The sequence below is a fragment of the Syzygium oleosum genome, unplaced genomic scaffold, assembly GCF_021117445.2.
Source record: "Syzygium oleosum isolate NSW1041296 unplaced genomic scaffold, Sole_v2.1 Sole_v2.01, whole genome shotgun sequence".
NCBI classification, from domain to species: Eukaryota; Viridiplantae; Streptophyta; class Magnoliopsida; order Myrtales; family Myrtaceae; genus Syzygium; species Syzygium oleosum.
Window position 1 is genome coordinate 10,407,935 of NW_026607485.1, and position 22,046 is coordinate 10,429,980.

The 22,046-nt window shown below is 40.2% G+C and overlaps 5 protein-coding genes across 5 annotated transcripts in view; 1 reads left to right on the forward strand and 4 right to left on the reverse strand.

Moving 5' to 3' along the window:
* Positions 1 to 22,046, reverse strand: part of LOC115667245 (probable disease resistance protein RF9) — a 48,209-nt gene that overhangs the window by 13,777 nt on the left and 12,386 nt on the right. The gene's annotated exons all lie outside the window — the stretch shown is intronic.
* Positions 1,950 to 3,947, reverse strand: LOC115677683 (actin-related protein 9-like). The gene is made up of 3 exons (XM_030600870.2): positions 3,809 to 3,947; positions 3,491 to 3,690; positions 1,950 to 3,208 (listed from the first exon to the last, which is right to left on the reverse strand). Exons 1-3 carry the CDS (start codon positions 3,819 to 3,821, stop codon positions 2,999 to 3,001), a joined length of 423 nt encoding a protein of 140 aa, XP_030456730.1. The 5' UTR covers positions 3,822 to 3,947; the 3' UTR covers positions 1,950 to 2,998.
* LOC130138619 (actin-related protein 9-like) lies at positions 3,930 to 6,492 on the reverse strand. The gene is made up of 7 exons (XM_056313201.1): positions 6,379 to 6,492; positions 6,179 to 6,251; positions 5,961 to 6,070; positions 5,751 to 5,818; positions 5,574 to 5,652; positions 4,738 to 4,830; positions 3,930 to 3,969 (listed from the first exon to the last, which is right to left on the reverse strand). Exons 1-6 carry the CDS (start codon positions 6,379 to 6,381, stop codon positions 4,744 to 4,746), a joined length of 420 nt encoding a protein of 139 aa, XP_056169176.1. The 5' UTR covers positions 6,382 to 6,492; the 3' UTR covers positions 3,930 to 3,969; positions 4,738 to 4,743.
* LOC115677723 (1-aminocyclopropane-1-carboxylate oxidase homolog 12-like) lies at positions 7,660 to 10,018 on the forward strand. The gene is made up of 2 exons (XM_056316125.1): positions 7,660 to 7,974; positions 9,746 to 10,018. The coding sequence occupies exons 1-2, from the start codon at positions 7,660 to 7,662 to the stop codon at positions 10,016 to 10,018; spliced, it is 588 nt and encodes a 195-aa protein (XP_056172100.1).
* LOC115677681 (putative disease resistance protein RGA3) lies at positions 9,519 to 13,220 on the reverse strand. Its single transcript, XM_030600867.2, has 2 exons — positions 10,139 to 13,220; positions 9,519 to 10,030 (listed from the first exon to the last, which is right to left on the reverse strand). The coding sequence occupies exon 1, from the start codon at positions 13,158 to 13,160 to the stop codon at positions 10,149 to 10,151; it is 3,012 nt and encodes a 1,003-aa protein (XP_030456727.2). The 5' UTR covers positions 13,161 to 13,220; the 3' UTR covers positions 9,519 to 10,030; positions 10,139 to 10,148.

The following is a 22,046-nucleotide window of genomic DNA, read 5'->3' on the forward strand; positions in this document are numbered from 1 at the left end:
AAAATACTATGTTAAAAAGCGTTTCGTTGCATATCCAGAACTATTTCCGAAAAAAAACCAATTTCAAAATCGTTTAAGCAATTGTATAGCTGATGAGCAGAATGCTATGAAAGACAACCAATAAATTGTTTCTAGTGCTAGTATGGTTAGAAGATCGTAGTTGATGCACTTTGTGTGATGAGGTACCGATACATAGATTTTTATCGATTGCGATTGGATATCGATCTACAAAAAAAGTTTGTCAAAAAACGATGCAGTAAAAGCAAAGCAAGTTGCCCTGTTTGGTTAGAAATCATGACACTTGTGTGTTTTCAAATTGACGAACAATGTGTGCAACCGACGTACATCGACCGGTGGGTTGAAATGAATATTTACGAGGTACATTGCCGCTGTTAAATACATTTTCCACAAGCCTGAGCCTTGCTTCTGTGATCTGTCTTGTACATTTGATATGTCGAAAATTTGTCAATCCTAAATGCACATCAACATGGTTCCATAATTTATCATCGAGCAATAATTTCATATCAGTAACAAGAAATCATGCTTTCATTTAAATTAAATTTGGCGTATTTGGGATGATTTTGTTCAACTTGCGCACACTGTAAGCATTATGATCACTGGTGGTATTTATGTTATTTTCATATATGGAATTAAAGAAAATTAAAATCTAAGCGGTGACAAAAATGTTAACTAAATTGTGAACATCAAATACAAATTGATTGGAAGAATCGAACTCGAATTCTTTCAACCAACAACTTTTAGGGGTTTCATCCATGCAGACATCCATAAACATCTGGTTCACCGGTTGTACCCGCTCTGAGCAGTTATTTGAGAGAGGGAGAGGGAGATGGAAACAAGCATTTTACACAGACAATCTGGTTCTCCGGTTGTAGTCATTTTCAATGTAGCATACCTTCTCTCATTTGTGTGCTGGACGTTAAGCGTTTCTACCCTTGGAGTTGTTGATTCTTTTTTGGATGCGACTAGAGGAATGGGATTGACAAATTGGAAGATAAATGCATGTCGAAATGTTAGGTGGGTCTGAAAGACCCGTGGGAGTCCAGGAAAAAAAAACGAGGAAAGACCCAAAAATTGCGGTCCCGAGTTTCATTATTCGAAGGCGACGTTGGTTTGTTCTACCAAGATGGTTTCAAAGTCTCGCATGATATATAATTGTGATACGGAACCATGGAGAGAGCGACTAGACATGAAATGCTGAAATTATTAAAGCCTCTGCGAGATATGCCTTTGGAATCATCATCAAATGTGGAATGCACTCCCCATCAATGCACAAACACACGGCGGGAAAAGGGCCAGGACCTTTCCCCGACACATAGCTGTCCATGAAAACTCTATTTGTGGCTGGCATGGATGGAGCACGAACACAAGTGGGAAAAGGTTTGTCGTGGATGACTTTTGGAAGAGTCCCAATGGATGGATTCCGAGCTTGACTTGCCCGAAATCGAGTAGTCTAAATATCATGGCTCTACAGTGCAGTAAAAGCAAAGCAAGTTGCCCTGTTTGTTTAGTGAAAATCTTTCAGTTTTATTTTGTTTTCATTTTCATTTGAACATGAAAAAAGCATGTGAAAACGGACTCTAATATTGTTTAAGCAGTTGTAGAGTTGAAGAACAAAATGTTATAGAGGATGGTCGATAAAATAATCTCTAGTGCTACAATGATTAGAAGATTCATGGTGGATGTACTTAATCCGGCGAACTACATGATAAATAGATTTTCATCGACTGAAATTGGAATTGGATGTCACACTCGCGAAAAAGTTTGCTTGAAAAAGGACGCAAAAGCAAAGCAAGTTGGCCAATTTGGTTAGAAATTAAGACAATTTTGTGGTGGCAATTTTAGGGATTCATGTCAAGCTGACATGCATCGGGCATGGGTTGCTGTGATTTCAAGTCGGACTATGCACGATGGAATCTATCCTTATATACTTCATGCACAAGAAAAATCTATATTCCCATTACATAGATTTTAGGATACACATAATTCAAGGTTGAAGTATGTCAAGATTGGATCGGTGGGATTGCATTGATTTTTGACTTTTTAGCTTAGGATCAGGACCACGTAAAGATCCTAGCTAATTAAGGTCCTACATAAGATTTGAATCATTTCTTAAGTTTCAAATAAGATCTTACAGTCCGGATAGGATCCTAAGAGCCATGGTCAAGAATGAGCGCCGAGCATGGATAAGAATGCATGCTAACATAAAGCAAGGAGAAGAAGAGATTGAAGGATTCCATTCAATTCCCCCAGCAGTATTATTGCTGATTTAAAGGAGAGAAATGTTAGTAGTTTCTAGGAGAAGCAAATGAGAAGTTTACTTCAAAACTTATTCATTGATTTTTGAAGAGGTCTTTTATTGAGAATCATTTTTAAAGGGGTGGCAACCCTCAATAACTCTTTTACAATTATTCTATCTTATGCTTTCTCACAGAAATGCCATAGTGCAATATGAATTTGACACAGCCATCTGAAGAATCATAGAGTTCTTGAAAAAAAAGGTGGGAAGAAGTTGATATAAGATCAAACATACGACTCAACCTTATATCCAAAGTTCTAATGCAGACACACAAATTGTGCCTGGTATAAACTCCTGAAGCAAAAATGACCAACTTAATTTACTACTGATCCATGCTGTAGAGCTGAAGAAAAGGCAACTCATTGCTCAACAAGATGCAAAAAATACGCAAAAAAGCATTAATCCCGGCAAATTTTAGTTTCGTATTGTCAACGTAAAGATTATTACATTAACTGAAGATCCTAAAGGTCCTTTTTCAGAGTAATCTTTAGCTGCAGCAATGGTATACTACTTCTCAATCATAGATTAGAAAAAAGAAATCCATTCCTAAAGACAAACCAAAGTAAGATCAGCCAATGAACCACAGGAAAACATAAAGAAGAAGCATGGGAAGAAACCACACTATCATTTCTCTATTTATACTCAACCATATGTTCACGCATCCACTTACAACACAGAGAATCATATGAAATGCATAAGCGGAAAAACAAATAGTAAACTCTTCGTGGATACAAACAACTGAACATAATGAAAGCAATCCAAATATGTACCACGATTGTCAAATGTCTCTGGCACCACAAGAGTAGCAGAATACATATACCTTTCCGATTGGGGTATATGCAATTTCTCCACCAATATCCAGTCCCAGATAGTATGCAAATCTTCATATACCTGTTAAGCAAAATCATAGGGATGAGCAACATCTTACCATATCATTCTTTTTCTACTTCAACATATCCATACTACTATTGTATTATGTGGCAGATGTATGCGATACTTTATATTACAGGTATTTTGCTGGATGCTTAGAGATGACTCTTGATGAGGCTATAGATACCAATGAATCTAACTAACCAATGTACTTAATTTACACCTTCTTGGAGTGAAAGAGTGGAACTAAGTAATAATCAGACAGCAAATTCTTTCAACGGATAATAGTTAGGGGTATCTCACCTGCTGCATAGGATAATCTTGTGAAATGCTAAAATGACCTCTTCGGATAGGATGGCGCAAGCAGTAAGGCTCTGTGGGTGATATTTTTAGAGCTTCCTCGCCACAAATGAACCTTTTGTATTTACGTTCACCTAAGTCCATATCCATTCCTTCATGTTGGTCCAACGAAGTACTAGGCAAGTCTTTATCCTTTGAGCTATCTGGAAAGCAAGGGTGCAAGTCATATGCAAAAGCACATACTAAAGATTTGCTGCAGATTTAATATCAGCATAAAAAATAATCATACTGCATTACGCAACTCATGTATAAAAAAACAACCTTGATAATGCATAGAGCTCGGCAATCATAAATGCAGGGGACACAGTTGCAGGGAAAAAAAGAATGCTTCCACTTTTCACTCAGTAGATCATTTAGCAACGTCAACTATTTATAAAATGCCAAGACCTTTGCTGTCTAGCTGATAGCCAACTCCACATATCCTTGAATAAACAAGAAAATAATGAAAACAACCCATTACCTTATCAACTCCATACATCCGTAAACAAACCGAGGCACCAACACAACCAAAAGAACAATTTTAGTAGACGGACTACAGGCTAGGAGCATTGAAGCTGGATGCTTCTGCTCAAAAACATAAGCAGCAACAGCCACTTCTGTACAGGAGGCAGAACTATATAGTATGCTCATTGGAGAAATAATCAGAACAAGAATTTGCGTGTAAAATCAGCTTCAGACATGATTGAAGGTTGACAGTCCGAAGTTCCAAACATTGACAGAGTGCACCATCCTGCTAACTATCTACATTTTGGATGACAGCTTCCATTTCATGGCATGTTAATGATCTAAGCTACTTAAAATCTCTGATACTCCAATTTAGAGACAAAACAATCATATGGCATTTTTAGTTTATATCTACTGTATAATTTCTCTATTTAGTTCCAAAATGTACATAGAGATGATCACTGTTTCTCGGTAGAGTGTTGTTATCCTAGGCATCTAGTATATGGGAAACATTCTCCAGTCCAGACAAAAGCTAAAATTCTTATATTGTTATGACTATTTAATCCACAGAAGCCTATACTACATCAAATCTTAGACAAGGGAAGAGTCTATGACATACCAATAAGTAGAAGCAGATGACACAAGTAAAAAGAGAAAGGTAAAAGGTCTGCCATAGTGAAGTCAACTAACTAAGAAGAATCGTTAACCCATGAATTGAGAATAATATTTATATATAGAACTGTTACCAGAGCCTAACTTTGCTTCTCATACACATCCGTCCAAGCAAAGACTGACTCTTTCCTAACATTCTGTGGATTATAACCATCAACATGTCCCATCTGTGAAACAAGTATGTCAATTTTTCTTTCACTGCGAAAACAAATTGACAAGGAAATGGGTTGCCCGCCACAATCATGGACGAACTCCAATATCAACTATCATGATGCATTAGAAACTGACGACTGCAAAACAATACACATAAAAGGCAGCAAAGGCCATTCGTATACACGACCTTACATAGACACATAGACATCCAAGCGCTTTGGGCAGACTTCTATTCTTTTTAGGGCTGCGCTGGGTGGGATTATTTATAAATTATGTTTTTGGGGCGCAGGAACTGAGCTGACAGTACTTAAATTCGAGAATATACTAGATCCAAGGGTGCAGTGACTCTGCAGTCTCCTCAAGGATAACGATGCAATATAGATTTACACAGAACAAGTGAAGAGAAAATACTAGAGTTATCAACAAAAAGACGTCAAAATCGTTCAAGTCCTTTACTAACCATCAAAGAAACAAAACTTCCTCAGAGGACAGAATGAAAACGCTTCATTATCTTGAATACCGTAAGATGAAAACAAAGAACAAGGCGAGAGAATCGCCTTAAAATACCGAACCTTCAAAGTAGCCAACTCAAATGACAGAATAAAAAGATAATTGGACGATGAAAACAGTGAAGTTCACACAAGAGGCCTCTTCTAAGTCTGCCATATCATTTTAAAGATTAAGTAGAAGCGAGAAAGCAGCTCAATTCGGGTGATGAAGAACCAAGGTCAACAATTTTTTTTGGAAAACGTGCAAACTTGCGCTGGAAAGAGCTGCTGTTCGCAACCTCCTCATCCAAGAACGGAATCTTCAACAACGATGCTATCTGGGGTACACTAACCCACATGTTAATACTGAGAAAAATGAAAAATTTCGAGGCATTTACATGTTGCCACAACTAAAGACAAACAGCACAGCAGGAAGTCAAACTCACAATATCATAAGCCTTCTCTCGCTCCATGTGTTGCGCCGTCGTAACTTGAGAATTGAGCATCTGAAAAACTCCAAAACAACAACAACAACAACAACAAAAGCATAAGGAAAACCCAACGAATTCAGAAACCATCAAACCCCACAATGCCAAAACCAAACACACACGGAAAAACCCAACAAAGAAAAAGGGAAGTCAGGAACATCGTCGGACCTGATCTTGCACGTTCGGCTTGGGGACCTGGGAGGTGTACCGGGCGATGCAATGAGGAAGGGTGAAAGGCGCGTCCTGCTGAGCAAGGCCCACCCTGATGTTCGCAGAGCCTACAAAAAGCCAAGGAAACGAGGCGCGTTCAAGCTGCTTACAGTACACAACGCATCGAGGTATTGAATACAAGAGAGAGAGAGAGAGAGGGGTGGGCTGGCGAGTACCAGGGTTGATGACGACGAGATTGGAGCCTCTCTCCGAGATGAGCTGCGAAGGAATCGCCGTCTTCAGATAATCCTGCCCCAAAAAAAAAAGAAGAAAAACGGGGAATTGCAGAGAGAGATTCAGTGAAGAAGCTCCACGACTCAAGCACAGTCATTGGAAGAGAGAGAGAGAGAGAGAGAGAGAGAGAGGGGATGATCACCATGGCGAAGCGAAGCGAGGTCGAAGAGCTTTCTCGTCCGAGCGTCTCTCGCTCTCTCCCTCTCTGAAAGCGCAGGAGCGACGACGTTTGGCGTTGATTGCTAACGAACGTGGCTTAAACACAAGAGTAACGAAATATTGTTCGGGTCGGTCCAGCCCAACCCGGAGGCTGAGAGAAGCCGGGGTCATGATCCAATTTTGTGATTTTACTTTATTCCGTCGAAAATAAATGATTTGAAAAATATGTTTTGAAAAATGATCATTTGTATCGCTTGAAATACTTAGTCAACGAAGGATATTTTTATTATTGACAACGATTTATGACTAAACATTTTCGTGAAAAATGAAAAAATTCTTCAATTTTTAATCTTTATAAGCGATACAAGCGATCTTTCTTAAGAATATATCTTCCAAATCATACATTTTTTTGCGAAACAAACCTACCGTTGTTTTTATTAATTTATTTATGAATATCATAACACAAGGAACTGAAATCCTTTATTAGATTAAATTTCATAGATATTTATAAATCACACACGTCGATGTGTACCCGTTAAGGTTACAACCACGCATAGGGATGGCACGAGCAACTCGAGCGTCGAATGTGATCTGAACACTAAATTTACCGGCAACAAAAAAACCCTCAAATCATAAGAATATGTACACTAACATATCTGAAGCTACTTAGAGATGCATTCCTTAGAAATTTTCATTTTACTTTCCCCTATGTCGATATCATAAATATATAGTTTTGTCAAAACTTGTATACTTTTTCAAAGGTCCAACTAAATTACAACAAAACCATATACAAACCCGTGCAAAGCACAAGAGTTCAACTAGTGTTATAGTATGCTTAACCCTCCCGAAATTAATGGTGAAATATCTAATTTTGTTAGTGTACATATTCTTCGCTCAGTTTGGCAAAGGCAATTGCTGCCGCTGAATGTGTACAAAGTTTCTTGCCTAAATCCCACTTCCCGTCATAGCACATAATCTTGCATCTAGTCTCAATCAATGAGACGAATCGGTAAGGCGATCCTCAATGATTGATCATTTTCACCGACGGGAACCTTGGAGGTGCTCGTTCCGTTCTTTTTGGGTAGACAAAAAGGATGTTCCTTGACGGTTGACTTTATTTGCGTTCTAGCAGTAGCAATAGCAAACTTTTGCACCTGACTTGATACAAAATATCAATACCTTTTATAGTATTCTCTTGCCAACTATACTTTGACAGCAGCTCTAGTTCAGTTTTCCAATGCATCACAATATCTTTGGCAGAGAAATGCTAATGAAGTACTCAAAGCATGTGATGAGACAGGGCTCTCGTCTATTGGAGCTCTTATCAGAAGCGCTAGGACTCCACCCAAATCACTTGAAGGAGATGGAGTGTGGAAAAGGACACGCGATCGTGTGCCACTACTATCCACCATGCCCCCAGCCCGAGTTGACCCTGAGTGTGACAAAGCATTCAGACGACTTCCTCACAATTCGCCTCCAAGATCAAATTGGAGGACTTAAAGTGCTTCATGAGAACCAGTGGATCGACGTTCCTCCAATTCCTGGAGCACTAGTGATCAACATCGGAGATCTTTTGCAGGTAAGTAGCTTTGGCCAGATATCATTGTTCGTCTCTAAACTTATCTGAAACCGTGTTTTGATTGGTCGACACACTGCGATCCTCTTCTCGCCCTTATTACTGTACTTTCTCATATGCTAAGTTAGTTGAAGAGCTCCTGAGAATTCACGGATTAAATTACCATGGCATCTTCCCTGTAGCAATAACATCGTGTCTTTACTATCTGCGCTTTTCTTTGGTAAGACTAATCCGCGTTTACCATTCCCAAATGGCTTGTGCAACAAGGATCCAAACACAGCTATTTGACTCATCCAAACTTGATTCTAACTTTGTTAAATCATGCTAGCCTTATATTGACAGGTTCAAAATTGTCTGAATGAGACAGATGTACATTGAAAACAATGCTTTTTAACGGGAGGGGTCAATGTTGGTTCTAGATATTTTGCAGATATAGTATTTATCAACATTAAGATTGCAATCACAGTTGTACATAGAAATTATGTTCCTTCATTTCTGACTTGAGAACTGACAGATCGAGAACGGTTCACTAATTGTTGCATTCGCAGCTCATAATAAACGAACAGTTTAAGAGCGTTGAGCACCGAGTCTGGCAAACAAAAGAGGCCCAAGAGTGTCGGCAGCATGCTTCTTCGGCGACACTCCTTGGCCATCTTCAAGGCTCTATGGACCCATCGAGGAATTAACATCAGCAGACAACCCACCAATCTAAAAGGAGACTATGCTTCCAAACTACACTGCCATTACATCTTAAACAAAAGCAGAATGAAAAAGAGAACACAACTATCAAAAACAAAGATATTTTCTAAGCAAAAGCAGAACCAAAAACAGAACACAAAATAAAAGGAGAGGAAGATTAACACATACCCCTTTAAAATCAAAAGAAAGATGCTATCTTTAGATTGGATACTCATATGACAGTTGAAACACTAATCTACCGCGAGAAAAAATTGCGCTTTCAAGAACATTTCTGTTTGGTTCAGCTTCGGATTTCGACTTTGTATATCGGCGGCAAGGATAAAAAGTGGAACTCTTGCCGGTCTCCAACTTGCTCAATGACAATAACCAGAATCAACCGCAAGGAAAAAATTTATGTACACTTCCCAGATTTTCAATGAAACAGTAGGTTTCCATTACGAACGCGACGACATCTGAAACCCAATCGATCTAATCGAGTCAGCATCGCATTAAGATGACGCAACTATTAATCCAAGGGCTAAGACGACATCGAATCGTCATGTCATCTATCCATGGTCAACTCTGTCCTAGAAGATCTTTTTTTTCCATATACTGCAAAACTTGTATACTAGCCGCCCGGTCCCTCAAAGAAACAGCCATAATTAAACAGCATTGTCATTTTCTAAGCAAGTGGTGGTAGCTCATAAGCTAATGACTTTCTCCTTCCATTTTTATGAAAGGCATAATTCTAAAGTCAAACGGAACCTCGCAATGGATGTCACTGTTCTCCTCTCTTCTCTCAATCAATCAGCTACAAAGAAGCTGCTCATCACATCATGGAATGCAATGTCTCCATAACACTCAATTCATAATCCAAATGTCTCCATAACATTCAATTCATAATCCAAACACATCCCCAACAAATATACATTCACAGTGAAAATTGAATTGCAGTAAAGAGAAAGAGAGAGATAGGAACAGTTCCTACCATCGACTTGGCCTTCGACTCCGGTGAGCAGAGCCACGACAGAGCGAGCGACGACTTGAAAGCCGGCGTCAAAGGCCTCCTCGACGCCGGGATCACCGAAATCCCCAGAATCTCTACATCCGACCGGACAAGACATCCGAAGGCAGCTCCGAATCGAGCGGCGGATCCGAGAATCTTAGCTTCCCGATCATCGACCTCGGCGGGATCGACCGCGACCCGGCCAAGAGGAAGGAGGCGATCGAGAGGATGCGACGCGCGTCGGAGACGCTGGGGTCCTTCCAGGTGGTGGCGAATCAGGGAGTTCCGGCGGCCGTGATGGAGGAGATAGAAGGAGGTTTTTCACACGCGCGACAAAACAAGGAACAACTTCTTTCCTTTTGATAAAAGTCTGCACTGTGAATAATAATATAGTGAAGAGAAATTAGTTAAATAATAAAGAAGGTAATATAGTTGAAAGGAACACTTGATATATATTGGTGATAGATAGTCTTTTTCTCTTACCTCTACCATGCTAATCGTACGATCCATCCTCCCAAACGATGACCGGAATGTGCGCAATCTCTGGCCAATCTTCACGGCCATCTGTTAGGTACCTCTCTTTTAGAGCTGGACAATTACCGATTCTCATTTCCTTCAAGCGTGTGAGGCTGCGCATCTCCAATGGCAAACGCTCTAATCTCGGGCAGCCATATAATACAAGCTTTTCGAGCAAAGAGAAATTTTCAATCCATTCCGGCAAACTCTCCAGATTCCAACATTGATAAATCTCGAGAGATTGCAGAGTCGTGACATACTGAATCCCCTCGGGTAATGCCACCAAATTCTGAACATATCCTATTTTAAGAACATGAAGTTTCGTAAGGTATCGCCATTGGGTGCCATGCTCGTCTTCTTGGCATGATAAATCGAGTCCTTCACAATCCCAAATCTCGAGTTTCTGGAGCAAGGAAAGGTGCTGCATACCATGAGAGAGACTCCTTAGGTCGCATTCGATGAGGCTCATGGACTCGAGATTACTGGCCAATCGGAGTAGAGTCTCGAGCGTTGAGGGCTCCCAATCCCTACCTTTAAGAACTAGACGCTTTAGTTTAGAGAAAGGGATGAATGTGGATCCCACTGTTGCTTCTGATGGGCAATTTGGATTGACCATCAATTGTTGTTCCAACATTTTCGTGCTATCGGTGGACAAGTATTCCACCTGGGGGAATGGTGGCACAAAATTCAAGTGGGGACAGCCCCTTATATTCACGGACCAAAGTTTTGGGAAGGATGACAGTGAATTGTCTGACCGATGCTTTTGATATGCTCCCATTACTAGCTTTCTTCCCCACCATCCTTTCAGGTTGCTGCAGAAGCGAAGGGATAGTTTCTCAAGGGATGGGAAGAAGGGGCGTGTAGTATCAGATTGTTCTGGGTCACTTGTTTGTTGAAGGAACTCCAACGCATCCAAGCTCAGGAGAATCAACGTCCGTAGGGAAGGGAGTTCACTCAGGGGTGGTAGGTGGCTCAGTGAGTCACAGTCCCCAATTTTGAGGTACATGAGCTTGACCAATTTCCTCAAATCTCTTGGAAATGTTTTAAGGTTCTCACAACCAATGAGTTTGAGGAACTGCAAGTTCACCAAATCCGCAATTGAATCCGGCAAACTCTGGATAGATTGGTTTGCAGAAATATCAAGAAACCTTAACTGCTTCAACTTTCCAAAGGAGGAAGGAAGGAGAGGAATATCTGTATTGTCCAAACCCAACGCTCGACAGTGTCTACACCCAGAAAAAACTTTGGAAGAGTTGAGTACAGAGTATTCACCTCCCAAATAGAGAAACGTCCGCAATTTGGATGTGGACACCATTTTCTCTTCAGAGAAAATCTCCGAACTAAATGACGCATGTCGAATTCCGCTATCATTATCTTCTCCTTTAAAATTAACAATCTTGCATTCACCTCCAGCAACTTTTTGGGCAAGATCATGCATGAGATCATGCATCTTGAAAGTTAGAACCTCGCCATCAACGGCTTTGCTTGCAATGTCGAGGAATGACCTACACAGTAGTTCCGACAAGTAATTGTCAGCAACCTCTTCAAGGTTATCCTCCCCGTTGCGTGACTCAATAAAGCCTTGTGCCACCCAAAGATGTGTCATCATCTCTTTCTCGTAGATATGATCTTTCGGAAACAATGAGCAATATGCAAAACAATGTTTCAAGCATGACGGGAGATGATCGTAACTGAACTTGAGTACTTGCATAATTCCATCATCAACCTCATCAATTTCTCGTATTTCTGGAAGTTCACGCACTTTGTAACGGAGCCATTCATCTTTATTTTTGCCGTACAAAAGGCCTCCTATAGTTCTAATGGCAAGGGGAACGCCGGCGCATTTTTCAACTATATCTCGACCTGTCTCCTCCAGTTCTGGGTTTGATAATTCTACCCCATCTCCAAAGGCCATTTTCCTGAATAAGTTCCATGACTTATCTTCAGATAGGCCATTTAGATCATGGATAACCGATTTCGCATCCGTGACCTCTGCAACTTTGTGGCTACGAGTGGTTACAAGTATCTTGCTTCCCTGTAAACCACCCTCAAGCCAATCTCCAAGCTTCAACCATTTATCCCGATCTTCATTCCACAAGTCATCCAAAACAAGCAAGTATTTCTTCCTGCCTAGAATCTCACGAAGAAGACTTGGCAATTGGTCTATAGGCTTATTCTCAAGATCTTGTAATAACTTTTTCATCTCATCATCATCACGCTCTTGACAGTTGTCTTTCGCTGATTTAAGAATTTCTTTGATAACCACATTCACGTTAAAGACATCAGATACACACACCCACATCTTAAGCCCAAAATGTTCTTTTACCTCCCCATCGTTGTACACTAGTCGTGCAAGTGCGGTTTTTCCAAGACCTCCTTTACCAACGATGGCAACAAATGACGCACTCTGGCTAGAGGAGGAATCAAACAACAGTTGTTTGATCTTTTTTTTGTCCTCTTCCCTACCAATTATTTTTTCATCAGGTGAGGGAACTTCAGGTTTCTTTCCTCTCCCGATTGTTTCCTCGCTCAGATGCTGCTCTAAATTTGATAACTCCTTATCACTTTTAATCCGATCTAGTTCCTTCCTAAGTTCCCGAATCTTATTAGCCACTCTGAGGCGGTGTGCAAGCTGATTCGATTTAGAGAAGAAAACGCGTACCGCTTTCGACATCTTGTTGCCGGAAGTGACTTTCCGCCTCAGATTTTCGGTTGCGACATCATCGAACAAGTCCTGTACATCGTACAGCACGTACTTGAGCCTCCTGAGCCAGAGCTTGACCTGGTTGTCGTGCCATTGCTTCTTCTCGGCATCCAAAAGCACAGCTTGGATGGTCTGGACGGTGTCCTGAAGGCTTTGGAGCTCGTCCTTGGCACTGCAGAGCAACTGGACCTTCTGAGAAGCGAAGGAGCCTCCAGGTTTTGCAATTTCGGTGGCGATGCTTTCCAGTATGTTGGTGGCAAGGCTGAAGAGCACTGCTTCCGCCATTTTGAAAAGGCAAAAGCGGGGTCTGAGGGGTGTTTGAGAGGAGGTTGTAGAGCTGATGCTTTTGTTGGGAGACAATGGTTGGGTGGGTGCCTCATGATCAACTTTAGGCACGAATATATAGCATGGCGCAAACGGCATCTCCATGTTGCTTCATGCGCAGTTAATCCACCAGATGAAATAGCATGACTTGCAACAGAGAAAAAGAATAGCGTGGATCAGCTGTTCCTTTGTGATAAGCCCAAAGTACGTAATGCATGGAATAATTTTAAGTTGCGGCGCTAAATCCACCCCTCCATTGGCTTCACCCACAGCCTTGATGGTTGGAACAACGGAAATACCAAAATCATGGGTCCCACGTTTCTGTCTCAGTTTTTGTCTGATCAGAAGACTCGCGTTCAAGATCAACAGCTTCCTTAATCCTCAAGCCTCTCTTGGTTCCAAGTTCAACACTTCGGTAGCGAATGATAACCATTCTGTTCCGGAATGAGTTTCTGAACCAGAAATAGATTTTTCTATTTCTGGTTCCTGGATGAGTTTCTGAGAAAAAAAACCCGTTTGATAATGACAAAAAATTTCTATTTCTAGAACAGAAACCCGTTTGATAACAGCACAAAATTTCTATTTCCTGAAATAAAAACCCGTTGATAAACAACAGAAAATTCTATTTCCAGGAACAAAAGTCTATTTTTTTAGAAATGGAATAAAAACAATAAAAAATCCGAAAAATTCATAAAAATCTTTAAAAAAATTCAGAAAATCCCAAAAAATTGAAAAATTCCAGAAAAAATCATCAAAATGTCGAGAAAAATAAAAAAAATTTAGATTTCGGGAAAATAGGAAATTTGTTGAATTTTTTCAAAAAAAATCAAGAAATCAAAAATTTCAAAACTTCACAGAATTGCTTAGAATACTTGTGGCCACCCACTTTTAGTGAAATTTAAATTTTTTTAGGTGCCTAAAAAAAATCAAAAAATCAAAAATTTCAAAACTTCACAGAATAGTTTAGAATACATGTGGCCACCCACTTTGAGTGAAATTTAAATATTTTAAGGTGCCCAAAAAAATTCAAAAACTCAAAAATTTCAAAACTTTACAGAATGGCTTAGAATATCTGTGGCCACCCACTTTGAGTGAAATTTTAATTTTTGGAGGTGAAAAAAAAGCAAAAAATAAAAAATTTCAAAACTTCACAGAATGACTTAGAATACATGTGGCCATCCACTTTGAGTGAAATTTAAATTTTTTTAGATGAAAAAAAACATAAAAAATCAAAAATTTCAAAACTTCACAGAATGACTTACAATACCTCTAGCCACCCACTTTGAGTAAAATTTAATTTTTTTTAGATGCCCAAATGGTATTATTTATTTATTTTTTATTTTTTTTGGTTCCTAAAGAAAATTAAATTTCACTCAAAGTAGATGGCCATATGTATTCTAAGCCACTCTGTGAAGTTTTGAAAATTTTTCTTTTTTGCTTATTTTTATTTTTTTTCGACACCTAAAAAAAATTAAATTTCACTCAAAGTGGGTGGCCACAGGTATTCTAAGCAATTATGTGAAGTTTTTAATTTTTTTCGGCACCTAAAAAAATTTAAATTTCGCTTAAAGTGGATGGCCACAGGTATTTTAAGCCATTCTGTAAAGTTTTGAAAATTTTACTTTTTTGCTTATTTTTATTTTTTTTGGCATATAAAAAAAATTAAATTTCACTCAAAGTGGGTGGCCACAGGTATTTTAAGCTATTCTGTGAAGTTTTGAAATTTTTTATTTTTTTTATTTTTTTCGTCACCTAAAAAAATTTAAATTTCACTCAAAGTGGATGACCACAAGTATTCTACGCCATTATGTGAAGTTTTGAAATTTTTGATTTTTTGATTTTTTTTATTTTTTTCGGCACAAGTATTTTTTTCGTCACCTAATGTATAGTTCTGCCTCCTGTACAGAAGAGGCTGTACCAGCTTATGTTTTCGAGCAGATCCATCCAGCTTCAACGCCCCTAGCCTGTAGTCAGTCAACTGAAATTGTTCCGTTGGGTGCATAGTGCCTTGGTTTGTTTAAGGATGTGTGGAGTTGACAAGGAAATGGGTTTTTTTTTTATTTTTCCTCTTGCTATTCAAGGATATGCGGAGTTGGCTCTGGGCTAGAGCAAAGGCCTTAGGCATTTTATAAGTAATCAAGGTTGCTAAATGACCTACAGAGTTTGTGGAAGCATCACTTTTTTCCCCCGCAACGGCACGTCACCTGCATTTATGATTGCCGAGCTATATGCATGATCAAGTTTATATTTTTTATACACGGGTTGTGCAATGCAGTATGATTGTTATGCCGATATAAAAATCTGCAGCATGTGCTTCTTTATATGACTTTCAACTTTGCTTTGGAGATAGCTGAAAGGATAAAGACTTGCCTAGTACTTCACTGGATCGACATGAAGGAATGGCTATGGACTCAGATGAACGTAAATACAGAAGGTTCATTTGTGGCGAGGAAGCTCTGAAAATATCACCCATAGAGCCGTACTGCTTGCACCGTCCTATCCGAAGAGGTCATTTTAACATTGGGCCGCGCTATTTCCACCCCGATTTTCGCTTTAACACTCCTTTTTACAGTGTTTTTCCCATATTTCCCCTGCTGTCCCTCTTTTGGTTCGACTGCTTCCTTTTCTTTCCTTGCAGGTCCCACATTCTTCTTTCTTCTTCTCTTTGTTCTCTCTCTTTTCAACTCATGCTGATGCTGATCTAAAGGAACCCGTGCCCAACTGCAGATGCGAGCTTCACAACATTATATTCTTTCTTTCCAAAGGATCCAATGTTCTGTACTTGATCTCCTGTTAAGGTGGTACTTCCTGACTATAATGCTTAGATATGCACCCTGCAGATGCAATTTTCTCACCGAAGAAACTTGTGCGAGTCCCACAACTGGCTCTCCAGCGAGATCCCACGGACCAACTTCTCCTACAACGAGCTGGCCGGCGAGATTCCAGAGTCTGTTGTGCTGATGAACCAGGACGAGAAGTCGTTCAATGGGATCCCGGACCTCTTTTTCAGGAATTTTAAATGTGCACATTTTGAATATATGTTGTAAGAAACCTCAAAATGAAAAGGCACAAATGATTGGTAAATCTCCATTTTTTTCCCTCATCAAAATCTAGTCTTGGATTATGCACAGAGAATCAAGACGGTTGATTTGATCACATCTGAGCTAACTTGTGAAACAGGCGAGAAATAATGTGGTCCAATTAGTACAGCCTCAAATTGACCTCAAACGGCATTTTCCTTTTTCCTACGAAATTACTAAAACATAAGCAGGAATCATATCGTTTTCTAATGATTTGAACTTCTCGGGTAAAGAAACCTTAGCTACATAATTTATTTTGGTTATTTCCTTCAAATGAATTATCTACAAATTTAAGTACGTTGCCGATTTTAGTAGAAGCTCGAGTCATTTGTGAAGTTAATAAATGGTACATATCTTATATCCTAATTAAAATGATTCATCCATTTATAAAATCAAATGTACATCAAACCGCTTCATTAAAAGCTAGGCGATGCACTACATAGAAGAGTTACACAGACTTCATCGCTTTAGGTATTGTTTATATATCAGATCTTCCCCGTTCCCATCGCATTTGAATCTTATATTCAGAGAGAGAGAGAGAGAGAGAGAGAGCTGGTTTGCATGATAGATACAAGACTCCGTAATGCAAGTTGCCAAACAGAATTTTTTTTTTTTTATTTCTCCAATATCCCAGTGGTTTTCATTTTCTGGACAATGTGAATGCAGAGACTTGGAAGAGAATAACGTAGTGAAGGGTTCAAGCTAAAGCAAGAGCTATTAACACAGATATTACCTTACGATAAGGCTCACGAGTCACGAGACATTTCTTGTACCCGCATGTTATTCTTTTGGGTGTATGATTTTATTTTTATTTTCTTTTGGTTTACTCTTATCGAAAAGGCAGGGCCCCACCAATGAGGCGCCACCACCTATCGTCAGAGGGCTAGCGGAGGTTGCCAACCCTAGGCAACGGTGGCTAGCCCTCGCCAGCACCGAGCGAGGCCTCGCTGGCCCAGGCAAGGGCCGGTGAGGCTAGCCAACCCAGATCTAGGCAACGCCGGTCCTCACTCGGGGCCAATGACCATCGTTCGCCCAAGTCGAGGCCTTGATGTCCCCAAGCGAGGGCCCACAACCCTTGTCGGCCCTCACCTAGGACCAGCAAGGCTCGCCCAGATCTAGGCGACGCTAGCCCTCACATGGGGCCGGCGGCGGTGCCTCATTGGCAAGGCCCTGCCATTTTTTTTTCCAGTTTTGTTTTTTAAAATAAATTTTTGATTTGACCAAAAAATGAATTTTTAGCTTTTTAAAATTTTTAATCTAATTTTAATAAGATTTGAAAAATAAAACAATGAACAAAATGCCACGTATGAGAGAGAAATTAATTAAAAAATGTCACGTCGGTAATTTTCGTTAGAAAAATTGATGATATTAACAGAAGGACTCGATTGCACCAATTTGACAAGTTTTAAGACTTGATTGTATTTTTTAAAAGTTTTGGGACTCAATTATGCTTTGGCAACAATTTTGAGGACTTCTAGTGCACTTATCCCTTTGGTTTTTTAATGTTCGAAGGGAAATGGAAGAGATTATTCTAAGAATTCTCCTTCTTTTTCTAGTGCTAGCAAGACGTCAATGTGTTACACGGGTTGAGACTACATTTGTTATATTACCCAAACTGTTGACGTCAATTCAATTTTCACAAGAAAAATAAAATGGTGGGAAATTTCAACAAAAAAAATAGTCACGTCAATTACTTTTCAGCTAAATTTTATATAGAATTTCATTTAAAGTGAATCTGAACCTCATCATCTTTAAGTTTAATGGGACATAAAATTGCAATATTTAATGAATCGCAATATAAGTATATGGAGTATTCGAGCCTGTAAAATAATATGAACCAATCATAAAAAGGAAAGCACAAAGTGAAAATATATATTCTCTTCTCTCGATCGCTTTCCTTCATTTGTCGGAATGTTCACCCTTTAACCACGCACTGGGTGTGGAAAAGACAAGCAAGTTAGTTGTGTAAGATCATCTTAAAAGTAAAATGTTTTCTTCTCTCTTCTCCATCCGTTCTTCTTTGTTTTAGAGAGGTAGAAGTGATTTCTTCAAGATTATATCCCAATTTCATATTATCAATTTCTTTTTGTATGGAAATTCTCCCTAATTTTTAATTTTTAGTAATCATCATGTGATGCGTTATCTTTTTGTTTTGGCAAAAGTCGTTGGATATCTTAGCATCCTTAACTATGTATAACAAAGAGAATTGGATAACTTGTGAAAATATGTAATATTCAAATTGTATGTTTAGAGAAATTTGCGATAATTCTTTTCACGGGGAATGCATATCTAGAATATTATTGATAACTTTTACAATAAGAATTTTCACATATTCCTTACTTTTCTTGTGAAAATTTCGTTGCCAACAGTTTGTTATTAACATATTTCGCATTTATTGATGCTTGAAGCTAATTATTTTTCCTAACTTTGTAAATTTTAATGCGGTTGTGTCGTGATTATTTGTTAATATCTTTTACTTATGTTACTATATTCAATATGTTATATGGACGTTCAGGTCATAATAGTGACATATCAGTGGTTCCATACTTTGACATCTGTATGACAAACAAATTGATATCTTCAAGTGTGATGCAGACTATTATTTGAACTCACTACAGCTGTAAAAGGAATACTTTAGTTCAACGAAAAACAATAGAAAATACAAAAATATGCTTCGTTAATCTCAATCCATGGGGTTTACATTTTCGGGGCAATGTGAATGCAGAGACTTGGAAGAGAATAACGTAGTGAAGGGTTCAAGGAGATCTGCAAAGTGTTGAGGCCAATGTAAAGGTGCTGCATCCCACAGCTTGTCGATGGGTCCGGATGATCAGCTTCGCCCGTCCCGCATTCTTGTGAGTCTTCGACGCCGACCTTGCAATGACCTGCCCTTGTACAGAGAGTTTGGCAAACTCGGAACCTCGATGTCATCTCGTAAAGGGGGGAAGAGCAGGTGTGCTAATTTCGCTTTGATCCTGCACTGAAAATTTCCAAGAAATGATAACATCAAGTCGTGCCAATCAAGAACGCCACATTATATTCTTAAAGATGATAATTTCTATGAAAATAACGAATGTTTCACGACTGTTTCGATAGATTTGCCACACTTCCTCTTCATCATCTGTGGTATCATCATAGGTCAATAGACATCCTCCCATGTTTCTGCAATAAAAGAAGAATCCGACAGTCATTTTTTTCTTCCTTATTCAATCCTAAAACTGAGGCGTAAACATACATCAACCATCGACTTTGATGGACAACAAGAATGCAATAGGTATCAGAGTGATAACCAAGAACAAGCTCTATGAAAGGTAAACACTTACCACATGATGCAATGCAACAAATGCAGAATAGTCCTGAAAGAGACTCCATAAACTGTCAGCCAGATCTTTAGCGAACTTGGTCAAGTCTTCAGCCGATTCTGCGTATATGGCTCTGCCTTCGATTTTGGATTCCATCTTTGTTACGAACCACAATCGTTAATCTTTTGTTTTGAGCAATTGTCTGCTAAATTCACCCCTCTAATGGCTTCATCCTAAGTCAGGAGAGTTAACATGACAAAACCACTCGAGCTGAGGGTCCCCCGGTCCCGCTTCTTTGTCTCACTCGATTTGCCAGCGCCATCTCCGCCTCTCTCCCCTCCTGCCGCTCGCGTGTCTGCCGGCCTGCGAAGCTTCGAGGTCCCAGCCTGCTATGCCATGGTTGGTTGGATTGAGACTTGTTTGAGGTAGTCCACGGGAACAACCTCGATCCGATGTTGTGAGGGCTGTGCGGCTGCCTCCATTTCCAATCACGGGGAGGTGCCAGCAAAGAGGAGACATGGAAGAGAGAGTGAGATCGGGCACAGAGAGAGAGAGAGTGAGAGGGGCGTGCGCTACAGCCTTCGCCGCCCCTGGCTCCGTTCTCGCCATTTTCAATCAACTCGCTCGTCGTGACCTTGTCGGAATCTTTGATGCTCGTCGTGACCCATCACTGGCATCATCATCCGGTCCACAACTTGAGGCGGTACACTGTTACCGCCACGAATAATTGGGCCCGAGTGTCACCGGCATCATCCTCGTCATGTGGCTCGGCTTCTTCACTCTCAACTTACCACCATGCCCAGCCACATGACGAGGATGATGCCGGTGACACTCGGGCCCAATTATTCGTGGCGGTAACAGTGTACCGCCTCAAGTTGTGGACCGGATGATGATGCCAGTGATGGGTCACGACGAGCATCAAAGATTCCGACAAGGTCACGACGAGCGAGTTGATTGAAAATGGCGAGAACGGAGCCAGGGGCGGCGAAGGCTGTAGCGCACGCCCCTCTCACTCTCTCTCTCTCTGTGCCCGATCTCACTCTCTCTTCCATGTCTCCTCTTTGCTGGCACCTCCCCGTGATTGGAAATGGAGGCAGCCGCACAGCCCTCACAACATCGGATCGAGGTTGTTCCCGTGGACTACCTCAAACAAGTCTCGATCCAACCAACCATGGCATAGCAGGCTGGGACCTCGAAGCTTCGCAGGCCGGCAGACACGCGAGCGGCAGGAGGGGAGAGAGGCGGAGATGGCGCTGGCAAATCGAGTGAGACAAAGAAGCGGGACCGGGGGACCCTCAGCTCGAGTGGTTTTGTCATGTTAACTCTCCTGACTTAGGATGAAGCCATTAGAGGGGTGAATTTAGCAGACAATTGCTCAAAACAAAAGATTAACGATTGTGGTTCGTAACAAAGATGGAATCCAAAATCGAAGGCAGAGCCATATACGCAGAATCGGCTGAAGACTTGACCAAGTTCGCTAAAGATCTGGCTGACAGTTTATGGAGTCTCTTTCAGGACTATTCTGCATTTGTTGCATTGCATCATGTGGTAAGTGTTTACCTTTCATAGAGCTTGTTCTTGGTTATCACTCTGATACCTATTGCATTCTTGTTGTCCATCAAAGTCGATGGTTGATGTATGTTTACGCCTCAGTTTTAGGATTGAATAAGGAGAAAAAAAATGACTGTCGGATTCTTCTTTTATTGCAGAAACATGGGAGGATGTCTATTGACCTATGATGATACCACAGATGATGAAGAGGAAGTGTGGCAAATCTATCGAAACAGTCGTGAAACATTCGTTATTTTCATAGAAATTATCATCTTTAAGAATATAATGTGGCGTTCTTGATTGGCACGAGTTGATGTTATCATTTCTTGGAAATTTTCAGTGCAGGATCAAAGCGAAATTAGCACACCTGCTCTTCCCCCCTTAACGAGATGACATCGAGGTTCCGAGTTTGCCAAAACTCACTGTACAAGGGCGGGTCATTGCAAGGTCGGCGTCGAAGACTCACAAGAATGCGGGACGGGCGAAGCTGATCATCCGGACCCATCGACAAGCTGTGGGATGCAGCACCTTTACATTGGCCTCAACACTTTGCAGATCTCCTTGAACCCTTCACTACGTTATTCTCTTCCAAGTCTCTGCATTCACATTGCCCCGAAAATGTAAACCCCATGGATTGAGATTAACGAAGCATATTTTTGTATTTTCTATTGTTTTTCGTTGAACTAAAGTATTCCTTTTACAGCTGTAGTGAGTTCAAATAATAGTCTGCATCACACTTGAAGATATCAATTTGTTTGTCATATACAGATGTTAAAGTATGGAACCACTGATATGTCACTATTATGACCTGAATGTCCATATAACATATTGAATATAGTAACATAAGTAAAAGATATTAACGAATAATCACGACACAACCGCATTAAAATTTACAAAGTTAGGAAAAATAATTA